At 35.7% G+C, this 19564-nt stretch overlaps 1 protein-coding gene across 1 annotated transcript; it reads left to right on the top strand.

Annotated features, from left to right (window-relative positions):
* Positions 1–12412: 12412 nt before the first annotated feature.
* Positions 12413–18148, top strand: LOC122291341 (anthranilate synthase alpha subunit 2, chloroplastic). The gene is made up of 11 exons (XM_043099023.1): positions 12413–12681; positions 13126–13310; positions 13404–13593; positions 13861–14012; positions 14668–14783; positions 14881–15127; positions 15212–15268; positions 15450–15602; positions 16023–16103; positions 16460–16546; positions 17444–18148. The coding sequence occupies exons 1-11, from the start codon at positions 12504–12506 to the stop codon at positions 17765–17767; spliced, it is 1770 nt and encodes a 589-aa protein (XP_042954957.1). The 5' UTR covers positions 12413–12503; the 3' UTR covers positions 17768–18148.
* The last annotated feature ends 1416 nt before the right edge of the window (positions 18149–19564 follow it).

The raw sequence follows: 19564 nt of genomic DNA, 5'->3' as shown, positions 1-19564 counted from the left end.
ATGTCGAATCTTCGATAGAAGAGATGTGATTTTTCTACTATAAACAGGCACGGATCGAAGTGTTCTCTCTCTCTCTCTCTCTCTCTCTCTCTCTCTCTCGTTCTTCATGTTCTGGTAAGCTCTCTCTAGCTTGGTATTTTGACTATTTTCCATTTCCAAGCTGATTTAAATAGTTTCCTATGTGATTTCTTATTAGAGTATGAAGTGTTTATAATTCTAGACATGTAGTGTACGTAGAAAGCTGGGTACGTACGTATCTCTTTTGTGGTTTGACTTAGCACGGGATGAGATATATGTTTCAGTTTATACAAATATGAAACTGGGTTTATTCGATTATTACAGATGTGAGTGATAGATCAAGGACTTGCTGTATGTTTTAGATTGAAGATATGAAATTCACGTGTTCATCTTAATCACAGCCATGTATTAGAGAAACAACTGAAACTTTATCCAAAGCATGAATAAGAAACAAAAATGATTACATACATTATTCTTTTAGTTTCCAGAGTCGTCTTTAACTTCTTCCAAAGCATGAATAAAAAGTATCACCTTAGATGCACTATAGCCTCCAGTCTTGTTTTTCTGGCTGAGAATTAGTTTAAATATTACTGAAGGAGTTAAGACATTCATGCTGGATGAATTGTTATATTAGGCATTAGAAGGTCACCATTAAAACAATACCGATAGGACCTGTTCATATGCGACTTTTCTTAGAGAGAGAAAGAGTGAGAAAGTTTCTTGGTCTGCTAGGGCTCGAACATGCCCCCAGCCGGGCCCCCCCTGGGCAACCCGGCACCGAATGCTCGTTCCTGGACGTTTGCGGACCTGGTCTCGCAAACTCCCCTACCCCTTCCTGAAGTAGAGATACCCCTTAGGCTTCCAAAGTCCATAGATGGTGAACTCTGCGTGATGTTTTCTCAGGAGGAAATCCAGAAATCAGCGAAGCCATTTGTTTTTTCCCTGGTGCTGAAATTCCTGCGTCAGAGACCAAGCTTAGACGTGATTAGAGCCTTCGTACGAAATCGCTGGGGTCTGGTTGCCCAGCCGGTAATTTCGGGGATGAGGAAACCGAGGAACGTATTTCTTCGATTCTCCAAAGAGGAAGACTTCCTCAAGGCTTTTTCCAGGGAAGCATACGACATAGAAGGAGTCCCATATAGAAGCTTTCACTGGACCACGGAATTTTCAGAGGAAGCAGAGCCCTCCCGGGTTCCCGTCTGGGTTTTCCTACCTGGATTGCCCCCGAACTTCTACCATGAAGCGTTCCTAAAAAATCTATCTCTCCCTTTTGGTCGGTACATTCGTAGCGATAATAGCACCCGGTGTGCCACACGCACGGATGGAGCTAGATTCTGAGTGGAAATGGATGCGGCTGTGGAACCCTTAAAAGGATTTTGGATCGGAGCCCCAAGGCAACAGAGTAGCCGATACCAGGTAATTATTTTTGAAAATTTACCTGCTTTTTGCACTTCTTGTAATTTACAAGGGCATAATAAAAGAACGTGCAAAAAACATGATTCAAAAGGAAAAAATACCTCGGGGAACAAATATATACAAAATGTTAAGAAGAAACAGATTTCCATGTCCCCTTACGACGTCGAGTTGGAAGAGGGTGAAATAGAGGTGGGAGAACCTAGTGGGAAGATATTAATAGAGTCGGGAGCAAATCTGAACTTGGAAAATGGGGCTGTGAATGAAGTTGAGGCCGGAGTTTTAGCAGGCGTCCATAACGCAAACAAAGAAAATATAGTGATCACTCAAGTAGTAGAGGAAGAAGATAGAACTCTTGAAGAAGCACCAGTGCAGGCTCTAGTGGCAGTGGACCCTGTTGTTGAAGTATTTAAGCCACGACAGGAGGCAATCGATGTTGTTTTGGCTGAGGAGACTCTAGGGGAAGGAGAGTTTACTCTTGGGGTTACCCCCTTGGTGGCTGAACCCGAGATCGTAATAGAAGTGGGAGACGAGACACAGGAAGATAATGATTTGTTGCTTTCTAGAGTAGACGAGACACAGTTTTCAGAAGACAATCCCAGGGTTGAAGGGGGCCTACCTCGATCCTTTTCGGCAGGCGAGGTAAGAACCTTAGGGATACACATACAAAAGGAAAATGAGTTTCTTTCGGATGATGAGGAGAGAACACAGAAGGTTGGGAAGAAAAGGGGTTCTAATCAGAGGCAATCTACTCGGGCAAAAACCAAGCCCGCAAAACTCAATTTGTGATGTACAAAATTCTTTTTTGGAACATAAGAGGGCTCGGCACCTCTAGGAAAAGACTCGCTAAACTGATAAAAAAAAATAAGCCGAGTATTATAGCTCTTGCAGAGCCTTTTGGGGACTTACAACTACTGAAAAGATTGAAAAGTGAGTTTGCTCTAGAAGGACATATCTCGAATATGGAGGAAGGGGGGAAAATCTGGGTTTTGTGGGATAAAGGGGTCAGTATTGAGGTGCGGGGTATTAGTAATCAGAGTATCACTCTAGTAATTAATGAGAGGAAATGTTGGGTGTCTTTTGTGTACGCAAAATGTAGTTATGGAGAAAGACGATCCTTGTGGGAAGATCTTCAGAAGATAAATCCGGGGAGCGCCCCTTGGATGGTCTTGGGTGATTTTAACGTGATTAGATCCAACACAGAACGGGCAGGGGGTAGGCCTAGGCCTCGCATATCGATAAAGGAATTCAACCACTTCATAGATAGAGTTGGTTTCTCAGACTTGACCTTTAATGGAAATCATCTGTCGTGGTGTAATGGACACCTTGGAAGCTCTAGAAGCTATGCGAGATTGGATAGAGCTCTAGTCAACTCAGCTTGGTTGCTAGAATTCCCAAGGTGTTTAGGGGATTACCTTCCCAAGCTGAGCTCGGATCATGCACCCATGTTAGTATGCTTGGAACCAGCGGAAACCAAATATGGATTCAGTCCTTTCAAATTCCAATCCATGTGGACAAGTCATGACCAGTTCAAAGCATGTGTGGTAAGGGCTTGGGCAGCAGATCAGAACTCGGTTGGAATGAAGAGACTCGCAAGAAAACTAAAACATTTGAGGGGAGTACTCAGAAAATGGAACCGAGAAGTTTTTGGGTGGACATCTAATCATATTAGCCGACTGGAAGAGAGGATTTGCCTGCTGGAAGAACAGCTGCAGGGAGGCTTCTCGGAGGAAGTCGAGTTGGATCTTTTGGCTACCAAAATCGAGCTTGATACTTGGGTCAGTAGAGAGGAAACCCGTGTGGCCCAACAAGCTAAACAAAGTTGGTTAGAAAAGGGGGAAGCAGATTCAAAATTCTTCAAGATCATGGCCACTAAGAATCTGAAAACAGTAAAAGAAATGAAAATTAATGATGAGATTTCCCTGAAAACACCAGAGGAGGTCCACTCAGGTGCGGTAGAATATTTTAAACTTTTTCTTGCTTCGAACAATCAAACGGCACTCCCGGACTTGAGTCACTTGATTGAGAAGGTGGTGCTAGAAGAGGATAACCTCTCTCTTCTAAAACTTCCTTTAATCCAAGAGGTCAAAGAGGCATTATTTTCCATCCCAACTGACAGCAGCCCCGGACCAGATGGTTTTGGGTCAGGTTTCTACAAGGCTTGTTGGGATATCGTGGAAGAGGATGTGATGATGGCGGTTCACGAGTTCTTCCAAGGTATTACTATTCCGCGAGAGTTCACTTCTTCTCTACTTGTTCTGATCCCAAAGGTAGAAAATCCAAAGAGCTTCGACAAGTTCCGACCAATAAGTCTATGTTCTGTTTTCTACAAGCTGTGTACAAAAATTCTGGTGAGGCGCCTTTCCTCTCTACTACCTAAGTTAATCTCAGAAGAACAATGTGCTTTTATCCAAGGCAGGAGCATATTCGAGAATGTGAGCTTAGCACAGGAAATGATCCAATATTTAAACAAGCCGGCTAGAGGAGGAAATGTGGTGATGAAAGTTGATATGCTTAAAGCCTACGATAGTATTGAATGGAATTTTCTGACCCATGTGTTGCTGAATTTCGGTTTCTCTACAGCCTTCTGCTCATTGATCAGTCATTGTATTTCGTCTCCTTGGTTCTCTGTGGTGCTGAACGGGGTTGCTAAAGGCTTCTTCCAGGGAGCCCGTGGCTTGCGCCAAGGAGACCCCATCTCCCCTTATCTCTTCATTATGGTGGAAGAAGTTCTGTCGAGGCTTCTGAAAAAAAGCCTCAAGGAGGGGAAAATTGCTCCTTTTTCTCTCCATAGGGGTGCACCAACCATATCACACCTTCTTTACGCTGATGACATAGTAATCTTCTCGAATGGAAGTAAATCATCTTTGAGGGCTATCTCTGAATCCCTTGTGCTTTACGAAAAATGGTCTGGGCAAAAAGCTAGCAAAGAAAAATCTGTCATTATATTTTCAAAAGGAATATCTCCAGCTAGAAGAAGACAACTTCTCCGAACCACAAGATTCTCGGAAGGCTCATTTCCATTCAAATATTTGGGGGTTCCTATGGTTTTAGGCAGATTAAGCACAAACCATTTTGATGACCTGGTTGGGAAGGTTGGAGCTAGAATTGGAGGCTGGAAATCTCGGCTCCTATCTAGTGGGGCCAGAATGATTTTAATTCAACATGTTCTAAGTAGCATCCCCATCCACTTACTCTCTATTTTACAGGTTCCGCAGACAATACTGAGATCACTAAATCGGTTACTGAGCAATTTCTTTTGGGGATACAAGGATGATAAGCCAAAGAAACACTGGAAAAGCTGGGACCAAATATGCAGTCCACCTAGTGAAGGGGGCCTCGGTATCCGCAACTTCCAAGAAGTCCAAAAATCTCTACACATGAAGCTAGCCTGGAAATTATTGACAATTGATTCGCTATGGTCCCGTTTCTTCAAAACTAAATATGTGAAGGATGGCCACATTTCTCTTTTAACCCCATCGAAAGGGTCACAGTTTTGGAGACTTTTATTGAAATGCATTCCGGAGGTAATTGAACACTCTAAATGGAAGATAAGGGAAGGAAATGTCTCTTTTTGGTTTGATAGATGGTTGGAGGAGGAAATTCTAGCTACAAATACCCCCATCACGGATCCAAAGTTGAAAATAAAGGATATTTGGCTTGAGGAGGGATGGGACCTAGAGCTATTACATCGGCTGGTTGGAACCCATAAAGCACAAGAGATAGTTAACACGGTTAGTGGCCAAAAGAATGGGGATGATATTCTCATTTGGTTGCCTAAGGAAGATGGAATCTTCTCTACCAAGAGTGCTTGGGAGTGTATACGTGTTAGAACCCCAAAAATCAGGTGGTCAAATTGGGTTTGGCACCCATGTCTCCCAAAGAAGATGGTTATCACAATGTGGAAAAGTTTTAACAATGCACTTAGTCTAGATGATAGAATAAGAAGACTGGGTATTCCTCTAGTTTCCAAGTGCAACTGTTGTGAGAAAGGTGCCTATGAAGACCTGAACCATGTACTAGCTAATGAGGAAGTGGCACGGTACATATGGCAGAAATGTGCGACCCAAGTTGGCATGCTGAGAACCCAGTTTAATAATTGGAAAGAAATGGTGCAGGTATGGTTTAACAGAGCCTCCAAGTCGACCACAACAGGTCTACTGATTGGGATAATTCCCACTATCGTCACATGGGTGCTATGGCTACGAAGATGCAAGGCTAGAATGGAAGGAATTTCCACATCGGTGGAGGAGACTTGGAGGACGATAAAATTCTGGATTGTGAAGCTAAGTGAAAAGCTGCGTGTAACAAAGGCCTTATCACTCCAAGATGAAAGGATATTAGAAGGATTGCAAATCCAACTGAAATACCAAAGGAGAAAAAAGGTGCAGGTTGTTTACTGGCATCGTCCTAAGCATGGCTGGCTAAAGCTCAATGTGGATGGAAGTAGTAGAGGCAACCCGGGACAAGCAGGTGCAGGAGGTATCTTACGGGATGCAGCAGGTAATATGATTTTTGCTTTTGCTTCCCCACTGATTCACGGCACAAACAACTTTGCTGAATTTATGGCACTCCTCCTGGGAGTGAGGGAAATCTGTCAAAGAGGTTTGGATAGGATAGAAATAGAGATGGACTCCTTAATTGTGGTAAATTGGGTGAGAAAGAAAAAATGCCCAATCTGGTACCTGGTAGACTTTTGGGAGGAATTGATGGCAACACTAAGAGAAAAAACATTCTCAATCCAACATGTATTCAGACAAGCCAATGCACCAGCTGATTTCTTGGCCCAGAAAGCTTCGGGAAATAGTGCAGGTTTTTGGACAGAGTTGACATCCATCCCCAGCCTCTTGAAGGGGTTATATAGGACAGATAAACTTGGCCTTCCTTATATTAGAAATGCTCTGTAAAGGGCCATCCTTGTGCTCTATAGAATGGTTTAGCTAGAGGTCTTTTTCCCCTTTTTTGTGTTGTATTGTCACTAAGCTTATGGTTTCTCAGCCAAAAATGAGATTATTTATATATAAGGAGGATTAGTCTTCCAAAAAAAAAAAAAAAGGTCACCAAAAAAAAAAAAAAGAGTTAAGACATTTTTTGTTGTATGATAACATACAGTAGCTATCTACATGATGTAAGGATCTATGAAAATACAGCTCTGTTGGGTAGAAGCGGGGTGTGCAAGTGGGAGGTAAACGGCTATAGATTTTGTAATATAAAAATAAAACTGAGAGCCAAAAAAGAATAAGTAAAGAAAGAAAAATAAACAAAGCTTATTCGGTGAGTGGGTGAATAGCAGAGGCTGAACCCTTCCATCTCTTCCAGCACTTCTACCGAGTTTTTTCTTCATGAAACTTCTTCGTTTTCTTTCTCCCTGATTGATCTGCGTCTTCTTTGCTTTCTCACATATCTCTCTCTGCTTCTTTTCTCCTACCCAAATTGAGGACCACTCTCTCTCTGCTTTTTCTCTTACACACGAAAACGAAATTGATGTGTTCTACTCGTTGAAAAAATTTCAAGTTTGAGAGCAGAGAAACCAAAAATTCGAGCTTAATTAGATGAATTTTACATTTTCCGTTCTCTTGCATTTTTCCCAGCAGCCAAACAATGAGGAAAAATTTTGACTAGATAGAAGCTAAAAAGAAAAGCAATCAACACAATGAACTTCAACTTTTTTTGATTTTACAAGGAAGCAAAAAGCTCCAATCAAAAGCCAAGATCATATAGAGCAATGCAGATAACATACTTCAAAAATAGTTACCAGTCCATGTTTTTCCCTTTGTGATAGAGACCGTTGGGAGTGGAAAGGGGGACCTCCATGAAAGTTCATCAATTTACATATAATAGATTTTTTTTTATATAAAAATAATGTAAAGAAAGGTTATGGATCGATTATACTAACCAGTGGAGCTTGAACTCAGATGCCCCTTGGAGCATTCAAAGATTGTTCCATCTCAGACACTCACACTCATAGAACTAGTCCAAAAGCCTAAACCCAGAATCTAGAAAAGTTAGAGAAACTTCATAGGCTCAGATTGAGATCTCTTTCAACCTTAAGTTCCCCTTCACTCCCTCAAATCCAATGCTAAATACCAAAATGTTAGAAAGCAAAACAAAATCTAGTTTTAGTTACTCTGTGCGCAAATGCAAACAAAGAAACGCCGAAATAGAAGAAAGAAAAATAGTAATTTGAAGTTTGTTTAAAATGGTGGCTATTTGCTTATACGGGAGGAGAGAGAGAGAGAGGTCCCGGCCGGCCCTTTCCACTGACGTGGCAGAGCTATTTGCATGCCGGTTACATCCAGCGCTTGCAATGTCGTTTGCAAGATATTACGGCTTGATGTCTCCATTCACCACTTGTTTATAATCTTTCTAGCTTGTTGTATCGGCACGAGTGCTACTTCCTGTCATGAAGAGTATTTGTTATGAAGATTCTTTATAATAACTTTGTGGGTAGCCAATCAACTTGGCATAATGTTCAGGAAAAAAAAAAAAATATTCGACCTTAGTTATTAATCTTACCATGGCCATAAGTTTTTGTTGGGGCATAGACTAGCGTTGCAAGGGAAATAATTAGAAGTTTGTAGAAGAATAATCATTTGGTCGTAGTAGTGGATGTAATTAACGGTTGTTTTCTAGTTAATGGTAGTTAATCACCTGGTTGTTTTAGCAGGAATTAACTTAGATAACTTCATGTTTTGTTGTTGGATTGAATATGGCTTAACATACGCTAATAAGCTGAAAACCTTGTATTAATACTAGTTATTTTAGATCACTAGTTTTGGAGGAATATGCATGGGCACAAATTCGCTAGTTATAGAGAGTAATATATGAATTCTAGAAGTCAAGAAAATGCAACGTACAGTGTTGTATATAAGGTTGTATTCTACTTTTGTTTTGCAAAAGGGCAGCTAATTAAATCTCATAACATTGTGTTAATATATCCTTTATTTAGGTTCAAAGTGATACTGCTGTTGTTATTAAGTAGTAATTAGTGTATCCAGGTAAGTCTGTTTAATTAATATGACATTTTTATTAAAAAAAAATTAACATTATATTTTTTTTTATTTAAATATGTTATGAAATGTTATTGCTCAAAAAACTTATTTATGCACTACATAATAAATATTAGAACATCTCACGACAAAATATTAGTTTCTCATAAAATGTATGACTTCAACTTTAAAGAAAAGACTGATTTCATATCATGGATTTTGAGAATGTGTAGATCCAACACTGAAGGATATTGAGAATGTGTAGATCTTAAATGAAGATGAGTTGATGAGAATGATAGCTACCCTTGAAGGGCTAGTTCCCTATTAGAGAAATTTCTTGAAGTGATTCTAGAGATATCTATACATGGTATAAGATTTTTAATTTTCGATAATATTATGATATTAATCGTCGTTTTGATTTTCAGTTTATTTTGAGACTCATATGTTACACTCTGCTTAATCAATCTTACTTATTGAGTCGTAAACTTACCTTCCACCTATAAAACTTCTTATTTTACATATATTAAATAGAGTATGTCAATAAGGAAGCTTAGGGGACACATGAGAGGGTTAGATATAGAGGTATGGATTAAGTATCATCTATAGAATAGTTAGAGCTTTATTTAGAATTTTATAAAGAATAGCTTAATATGGTTTAATGGTTGCCCTCAATTTATTATAGATTTGTAATTCATTTATTATTTTTATTACCATTATGACCTTATTAGTTTCGACTCCAATATTTAAGAAAAATTGTAGCCTGATAAGAAGGATGCTAGATTGTGAATATGTTCAATCTTTGATAGTAGTAAAATAGATAATAATAATAAAAAAAAAAGAAGTGAAATAGAATTTAACTTTGTCTTTTATTATGCTAGAATTTCAGAAAATTAGATTATTTATTTTTTTATTGGAAAATAAAGTTTTGCGTTCAATATTAAAATGACATTGTATTCTAAATTCTTACTTAAAATTACTAATTAGAACTATAGATTAATTTCATAAGAGGAATGCTACAACTACAAAGAAATTATATAAAAGTAATTTCACAAATTATCGTGACCCAACCAGTTCCAAGTGATCCGTCAGATCTACTTTACAATAAAAATAACTTTACAACCTGACAAACTATATCAAATCACATCAATTTATAATATTAAATCATTTTGTGGCTACGACTATTTATTAATTCATAAACTACCTTTTTATGATAATTTGCAGCATTAATTGTAGTGTGATAGTGAAAATTGCCATGTCCTTTTTCATTTGTCAATACCAATGTTTGAGTCTAACCTGAATATATAAATTGTCCAAAAACAACACTACTTTGGGTGAGCATATTGACACTATTGATAATTTGTTTGAAGTGTAAATTAATGCAAAAGTTGTAATTTCTTTTTTAAAAAATGTTAATACGGATGAATATGGGTCTATGTTCCCAAATGTTGCACCCAACTTGCATTTTCTCAATGAGAGTCGACGTTGTCTGGTTATATAAAGTTTTTCTATTTTTTAAATCAAATTTAAATTTAATAAATTTTAATATTTCAAATTTTTATCTAATCATTACCAAAATACAAAAATCAAAATAACTTTTATACATTCTAAAATAAATTTATTTAAAACATTAATTTCAAACAAATTTCAACTTTATTTATCTACCTCCACAAACTCCAATATAATAAGACTTATTAAAAAGTAAATTATTCAAAATATTTTCTTCAGCCCACCAAATAATATATTTCAAAATAAATTCTCAAATAGTAATGTTAGATGTAGTTGAGTGTGTAAGTCTGCACACTCTCTTTGAGAAAAAGTAGAGTTTATTATTAAAAAATAATTTTTTTTATGTGAATTTTAAATTTATCTAATTTTTTAAAGAAAAACTCTACTCACTATCCCCACATATCATACATATTTATTTTTTCTTCTACCAAATATGTGATATATAGATAATGAGTAAAGAATTCAATTAGTTTAATAAGAATAAAATTGATTTAAAAAGAAAAATAGAGATGATAAGTAGTAAAACTTTTTCTTAAAAAAATACACATATCTTAACACGACTACAAATATTATTTTTTATTGTTAAATATTTTCAAAATTTTGTACAAACTAACTTACATGTATAAGTCGAATGCCCCCAATATAATGATGTGTTGTGATTCGTTTGTTGCTTCATTTTATTGAGAGATTGTTTGGATGGTGAGATAAGAGTAGATAGTTTTAAATGAAAGTTGAATAAAATATTATTTTTTAATATTATTATTATTTTGAGATTTAAAAAAGTTGAATTAGAATATGAAAAAATTGAATTATTTATTATATCTTATGTCAGAATTTAAAAAATTGTAATAATAAAATAAAATAAAAATATTTCTCAATCTAAATGGTCTATAATAGTTAGTATAAAAATAATTTTATATATAATTGTGGAGTACGTAAACGACATATAAACGTTTTGAAAAAGAGTGAGATTCACTATTAAAAAATTAATTTTTTTATATGACTATTATATTTTATTCACTTTTTTCAATTACATAATTTACTATTACAAATTAAAAAAATAATTTTTACAATTATAATTGTGTAAGTGTCGTACAGTTTTTTTAAAAAAAGTAAATTAATATGAGACACATAAAAAAAACTAACTTTTTAATCATGAATTTCACTTTTTTTAAAACAATTACACAATATTTATATATTCTATTACTGTACATAACATTATTCTCTCTCTTAATATAATTATACTTCTCTCCTTTGGAAGAATTTTTTATTAAAATAAACGTCGAAAATCTCCGTCTCCAGATTCACCGACCTGTGAAAACGTTGTCAATGTCAATGTGATTGCGTTTAACGTTGTTGAGCATGGAATCAGTTATAATCCAGTTTCAGATTCAGTGCACGTGTTTCATGAGATTCAGTGCACGTGTTCCATGACCACCTCCGCGTTTAAACGATGAACATACTGAAACACGGGCCTCCGCGCTTAAACGATGAACATATTGAAACACACGTATTGAGACGCGGGCTGTTTAATGTTGCGACAGGAATATTAAAAAATATTTAAATATTTTTAAAAACTTTTTAATATAAAAAATTAAGTTATTTAAATGTTATATATAAAAATATTTTAATTTTAAATAAATTAAAAAATACGGTTAAAGAAAAATATCTATTCAAAATAATGCAAAATGTAATTTAAATTTTAAAAAGACTGTCAATAGATAAAAATATTCTTACAAGTTTAATATAATTACAACTTTTAAACTTAAAAAAATATGATCATAATTTTTAAAAATTTAAATAAGTTTCATTTTTATATTAAAAAGTATTTTTTTAATTTATTTTCAAATAAACATAATATATTTAAAAGTGTTTTAAACATATAGCTACTAAATTATACTTTTTTAATAGTAGAATTATTATTTAAGTTATAAATTATAAGTTCTAAAGTTATAAATTATATTTTCTATCGTAATCTCAAATATATATGAAGACGGATTGGAATTTAGACTGAGTTAACATCAGTCTAATACAGTTGAATTTAATATTTAAATATTTAATTTTTTAAATTATTAAATTCATTTCAATTAAAGAAATTTTTAGATTCATAATTTTTTTTTATTTAACATTTCTTTACACATTATATTTATAACTTTTACTTCATATAAATATATTTAAATTTATTTTAATATTTAAATACATTTAAATTCATCTTAAATAGACTAAAAAACTCATTATACCCTTTCAATTCATTATTATTTATAAAAACTCATCTCCGCTTAAAAACGTTGTCGATGTCAATGTGATTGCGTTTCATGTTGTTGTGCATGGATTGGATTGTTAATAATCCAGTTTCAGATTCAGGGCACGTGTTCCATACTTCCATGACCACCACGTTTAACCCAATGAACATATTGAAACAAGAAGACAAAGGGTAATTCGGAGAATTTAGTGATCCTGGAATTCCTAGCCGTTCAGAAAATAATCCCTACATATGTTGCAGTGGCGGACGCATCCTGACCCTTAAAAATCTTCATTTTTTGCATCTCCTCTATCTTTCTTTCTAATGTTCTGATCATGGAATCTCTAGCCGTTTCCCACCGCAGGATTCCGTCGGGTCTCCGATTAGCTGCACCGCTCTCGGTGAACTGTAATGGCAGGATCTCAAGGTTAAGGTCCAGCTCCTTCACCCCGGTCGGCTCCAGCTCGCGTGCCCTTACTCTTAGATGCTCGGCTCAGAGGCCTCCGTCATTAGGTAACTCTCCAGATGCTGATGTTTTTTTGGAGTGGATTATACTGATTTTCCTGAGGTTCTGTTTGGTTGCTGGGAAAATTATCGTGGTGGAAAGAAAATGACTTGACATCTCATGTGTAGGGGTTGCATTTTGATATTTCGGACTCAAGTTTGAATTTCGGTCCTTAATCGTGATTAAAGTCAAAAGTTTCATTACTATTGTTCTAAAATCTCTCTTTGTTATCTAACGGTGCGCGTTAGATTTGTTCGGGACCCGAGAGAACAGAAGCATTTACTCCACTGAGCTTGAAATAATGCTATGAAGCTGAAATTTCATTATTGGAATCCGAAACACCATTTATAAGGCTAAAAAATGTTATATCTTGATTCTAATGCGTGAAACCGTTGTGTTTTGTTTTTTGTTCCTTTTTGTGAGTGTTGTATATTATGATGCAATTCTTGCAGTCGCCAATTCGAAAGACTTTTTCGAAGCTTCCAAGAAGGGGAACTTAATTCCTCTATACCGATGCATATTCTCTGATCATCTGACTCCGGTCCTCGCATACCGATGCTTGGTGAAGGAAGATGATAGAGATGCTCCAAGCTTTCTGTTTGAGTCTGTGGAACCTGGTGCGCTGGGTTCCAATATTGTGAGTACAAATAATTCCGCCGTACTTTGTAAACTTCTTGTGCATCCTCATGAGATGTAAATCATTTATATTTCAGTTTGGTGAATTGTCTAGGGGCGGTATAGTGTGATTGGAGCTCAGCCAACAATAGAAATTGTGGCAAAAGAGAATATGGTTACAATTATGGACCATGAGGAAGGGACCAGGACAGAGGAGATTGTGGATGATCCAATGACTGTTCCACAAAGAATTATGGAAGGATGGAGGCCCCAACTCATCGATGAACTTCCAGAAGCATTTTGTGGTAAGAAAAGGGGATCGAACTGTGTCCTCACAACCACAAAAGAGACACACACACACACACACGCACACACGCACAAAAGCAACTAACCAAGGAAGACTCTTAATTTAACTTATGCAACTTATATTTGTTCAGACAGTTGGATTGAAGCTGTTCTCTTAGTGGAGAAATGTTAATTTATTTTGAATTTTGGTTGTTCCAACAAAGATTAATGCTCTTATATATGAAACTGCTGATCTGTATTTAGCATTTCACTCTCTGCTTGACCAGGTGGGTGGGTTGGTTACTTCTCATATGATACTGTGCGCTTTGTGGAAAGGAAAAAGCTGCCCTTTGCTAGTGCCCCCCCAGATGACAGGAACCTTCCTGATGTTCATCTTGGCCTCTATGATGATGTGATTGTGTTTGATCATGTGCAGAAGGTGGTTTTAATTTGATAGATGCGCCATTTGTTTTTCCTTAGACAAGTAATTCATTGTTTAAGCCATTTCACTTGCATTGCCTAGCATATCTAACGGCATGTTCCCATCTTTCTCTGTGGGATTTATTCTATTTAAATATAAAATTCAGCGAGAAGGCATACTCAATTTTGGACCATTATTTATTAAAAAATACTATATATATTGTAGGTAAAAAAAAAAAAAAAAAAAAAAAACTACATGCATTTGCTATGTTCCAATTTTCAAACACTTTTTGCAGTATAAAAGCTCATATTTACATCATTTGAAGGCTCTGATATGCCTTGTCTTGTTTCTAGAGTATTTATTTTTTATCTTTTCCATTCCAGCTGTTTGCCATCAAAACATTAAAAACCATCACCATTCACTAAACAAGATGTGTATATTTAATTCCACAAGTTGTTTTTTGTTTTTATTTTTATAAAGAGAAATAGATTACTGGGTCAGGAATTCAAACTTTGATTGCAATGGTTAGATGATTTCTGGATAATTAAATAACTATGTGTGTGAGTGTATCTATGTACTTGTGTGTGTGTGTGTATGTATGTATGTATGTATGTATGTATATACTTGGTAATCAAGGTAGTCTTGTTAATCATGCCAATTTTGTCGACATCAGAAAGCATATGTGATTCACTGGGTGCGAATGGATCGATATTCTTCCACTGAGGAGGCATTCAATGATGGAATAAACCGTCTGGAAACTTTGGTATCCAGAGTACATGATATAATTTCGTGAGTAGTCAATTTTTTGTTTCCTTGCCATGTAACACATCATGTGGTCTGCTCTTTAAGTTCAATGTGAAAATGTATAATTGGTTATCAATTCCAGCCCAAGGCTTCCTGCAGGTTCAATAAAGTTATCCACTCATCTCTTCGGTCCTGAATTGGAAATGTCAAGCATGACAAGCAAAGAATACAAGGAGGCAGTATTGCAGGCTAAAGAACATATCCTGGCAGGTGATATTTTCCAGATTGTATTGAGTCAGCGATTTGAACGAAGGACCTTTGCGGATCCATTTGAAGTTTATAGGGCACTCAGAATTGTCAATCCTAGCCCATATATGACTTATTTACAGGTTTGTCTGCTTTTCTCTTTTACTTTTTGTCTGAAATTGTCAATGGTAAAAATCTGAGCATTCTTGTATGTGTCTCATGATCAGGCTAGAGGGGCTATCCTGGTTGCTTCGAGCCCAGAAATTCTTACGCGCGTGAAGAAGGTAACTGTTACAGTAATCTGAATAATTATAGCTAACTGTCTTCGTTTACATCTTCTTCTTCTTCTATCACGTGTTATTTTAGAAATTTCATTTTTCCACCTACTCTATTTTCTGCAAAGACAATATTGAAATATTTCCTTTAGCTTTGGTAACACATGCATATTTTCCCTTCTGCTGACAGAGAACGATCACTAATCGACCCCTTGCTGGTACTGTTCGTAGAGGGAAAACACCCAAAGAAGATTTTATGCTGGAAAAAGAGCTTTTAAATGATGAGAAGCAATGTGCTGAGCACATTATGCTAGTTGACTTGGGAAGGAATGATGTTGGAAAGGTTTGTACTTTTGTTTCTGCAGACTGTATATGAGCCTATACTATGGGTGTGCCTCAAGAAACCGATGGTAAAGTAGAATTGAATGGTGCTACTTTTAAATTATCAGGGAAAGCAATTTCAGTCTTGTTTGTGTCTTCATATCAATTCTAGGATAACACTTTATCATGCTAACCACTGCTAGATCCCTCAAGTCACACCAGTACTCCTATTGTGGTGGCAGTTTTGCTCATTGCTTTGTGCTACCAGTTAATACTATGTATCCTGTTGCATTTTTTGATAAAAGATTTGATTCATTATAAGAAAAAAAAGTTAATACTATTTATCCTGTTGTATCCTTTTTTTCAGAATCTGCATCAGTTTTCCCATAATCTGTCATTTTATGGTCTCAATCTTGTACTAAAACAGGCTCTGATAATGCAGGTCTCCAAACCTGGTTCTGTTAAGGTTGAAAAGCTCATGAACATTGAGCGATATTCCCATGTTATGCACATAAGCTCAACTGTAAGTTTTTCTTTCTTTTGTAGCTCAGTTCATAAATGCGGTTTATGACAAAGGATGTGTTTATAATCTTTTACTTGTTACTTGTGTCATGTTAATATATTAATTGATGATTTCTCAAACTTGTGCAGACACATAAGTAGATATTATATGTGAGGAGGGTGTTTGTCATTAAGATAATATCTAACATTTGTGGATATTTTGTTTCACCTTCATCTTTGAATTCTTTTCCAGCTAAATATCATAATAGGCTTTGTGAAGAGAATCTTATAAGTCACTTATTGATTTCTTACAAAGTGATGCATTTAGTGACACTATTTTCCTTTTATCTCATTCAATGATGAGAATTGTCTCTGCAGGTTACTGGAGAGTTACTTGACAATTTAACTAGTTGGGATGCCCTGCGTGCCGCATTACCTGTTGGGACTGTTAGTGGAGCACCAAAGGTTTTTTCCCCTTTCCACTCACAGTCACACTTACGTTTAGTAGTTCATCTATTGCTTTCACCTTTTTTTGAGAATGGTAGTATTCTTTGATAAGAACCAAGAACTTATCCAAATTAATTTGAGGATAAATTCTTATAAGAAAATCCACCAGGATGAATTAAATTAAGAAGATGCGGGATTGTAATGCTGTGTTTTGGTTCTGGCAATTATCATCTACATAGATCGTTATTTCTTCATCAGGATTCAGTTGGTTTCCTGGTGGATAGTCCTGCTCATTTGGTTTGGCATTCTCGTGGATGCTAAGGTACAGACATGTAAGATTCAAGGAGAATATAGTTTGAGAACTACCTTCTTCCAATATAGCTGAGCATTTACTTAGAAAATCTTCCTTGCCAAGAGCCTAAAAGGTTGGGTTGTTTAAGTTTCATTGCTTTACTCGCACAAACTTCCTAATTCCATGCCATTTTTGTAACCCACATCTTCCTAGATGCAACTGTTACATGAATAATTTGAGTGTACTTCCCTCGTTAGTTTTTCATATCTTCTGGGTGATGGTCCAGTAACTGAGAACTATTTTTACTAATTGTTAGTATACATCTTGAGAGGTACAACTCCTATTAATGGTAAATTCTTTTTGGGTTCCTCCCATTCTTGGATTTCCTACAACTATTTGCCTATAACAAACCATATTTACTCGAGCCAGAAGGAAGGAAGACCGCACCCCATTTGCCATTCCATACTTGTATGCTTGCTGCAAAGGCAAATATATATCCACCTGACTTTTTAGCCTCTCAAAGAAAAGTTAGTTATTACTGTCTGACTTGGAATAACCAAATTAATTCCCTTCTGTGAGGGTTCACTCTCAATTTTGTCATTATCTGCTCTGCTGCAATCCAGGTGAAAGCCATGGAATTAATAGATCAGCTAGAAGTCACAAGGCGTGGGCCATATAGTGGTGGATTTGGAGGCATTTCTTTTTCCGGCGACATGGATATAGCCCTTGCTCTGAGAACCATAGTCTTCCCAACGAGTACTCGTTTTGACACCATGTTCTCATACAAAGATGCAAACAAGCGCCGAGAATGGATAGCTCACCTCCAGGCTGGGGCTGGAATCGTGGCAGACAGTGATCCCACAGATGAGCAGAGAGAGTGCGAGAATAAAGCTGCTGCTCTTGCCCGTGCCATTGATCTTGCCGAGTCTTCCTTTGTAGAGAAATGATAAAGATTTCATCCCCCTCGATGGTTCCATTGCAAATAGAGGAAAGTTCCTCGTGTTTGCTTTTGTATCTTGTGGTTTAAACTGAAAATCGAAACCAGTTCGTTCTCCTACCTTATGAAAGCTTCTCTTCATCCTTCTTTTTGGAAAGACTGATCACAGGTTTTCTTTCTTGCTGGAACTCTGGATAGCCATCACAATACAGTTTTCGTTTAGAGTTTTTGGTCCCCTTTTTGATGCAGCAATGGTGGTGATGGCCATAAGAGCACGTCTTTTCTATTTTCCAGGATATATGTAATGATTCTCTACATAGCAGCATGTAACTGGAGACCACTATTAATGGACTGTTCAGAAATACAATTGTTCTTAGATATTTTCATTCTATTTCACTACTATTTACAAATTATTCATTATTATTTGTACTATTTTTCATAAATTATTTTACTATTGTTTATAGATTATCTAAGATGGTCTTAGTTTTTAAATGGAACAATTCTCATTTTCTTCCCCATTGATGATGCAGTAAATCTCAACTGTTGATTTCAGATTTAATAACAGACCATGCTTGAAATTGTTGAAATATCGATGTGACAAAATTTCTATCATAATATTTGAAAGCAATTATTAATATTGTGAAATCCACCAGATGGATGATCTTAAAAAAATCTAGAAGATCTAAATCTGTTAATTTTGATTAATGAACATGACCATGGAATGATGAGAACAAGCCAAAGGCTCACAAAATAGCCTTGTCTGTTAAATTTAAATTATCTCATCTTAATTTATTATTATAATTTTTTTAAATTTTAATATAAAATATAATAAATAATTTAATTTTTTAAATTTTAAAATAAAATTAATATTAAAAAATTATATTATAATAATATTTTATTTAATTTTTAATAAATCATTCTATCTTATTTCATTTAAGTTATATAACCAAACGGGATTACGTCTCGCTTCATGGCAGTGGTGCTCAGGTGTGAATTGGCTAAAGTTGGCGTTCAAATTTCCAAGTAAACGTCCAAAAGTGCTGCAGGTTTGCATACCACGTCAGTGGGATGGAAGAGATTGACGGAGGAAATGGGAGGACAGCTACTTTTCCAAGTAGGTGGATGGATAGAGATGTTAGAAAAGGCATACAACTAATAATTGAGTTAATCTGTTTTATCTCTCAAAATTATAATATTTTATGCTTTCGAATTTGACATTCACGATCGTTTATTCTTTTGACTTTACTCATTTATGAGTCATTAATAATTTAAAATTATGTTCATGCATGGTACAAAATATTTTATTTTAACTTATAATTCTCTTCTTCTGTGATTTTAATTTGTGACATAATTTTTATTTTGATACTAATTGTTTAAATCTTTATTATTGGTTTAAAAATATTAAAAATTATAAAATATTAATTTGATTAAATCTTTAATCTAACTATTATATTCGAAATAATGAGGACGACGAGAGTGAAATAGATAGGGATGTCCTAAAGGTAGGGATGTGTAGGAGAGCTTAAAGATTGAAATAGAGGACGAGAGTTGCATGACTATGATGATGGACAGAAAAATCGAAACTTTCAAGTTCAGATCACCCAATGTTTTATCTTCTTTAAACCATACTACGAGTGATGAAACTTTAGTAGTTTGAAAATAAGAATTTTGTTATAAACGAAGTACGAGTTCCATTAAAGGATCTATCATTTATCAATCCTCAATAGTCATAGTCCCAACTGTCTCATGCGAGACCTGTCACGGGTACATTATCCATGTCCTCTGCATGAGTTTGTCTTTTACCTAC

The sequence above is a fragment of the Carya illinoinensis genome, chromosome 13, assembly GCF_018687715.1.
Source record: "Carya illinoinensis cultivar Pawnee chromosome 13, C.illinoinensisPawnee_v1, whole genome shotgun sequence".
Taxonomy (NCBI): Eukaryota; Viridiplantae; Streptophyta; class Magnoliopsida; order Fagales; family Juglandaceae; genus Carya; species Carya illinoinensis.
Note: the sequence above shows the minus strand (reverse complement) of the source record. Positions and strands in the feature narration are given on the sequence as shown.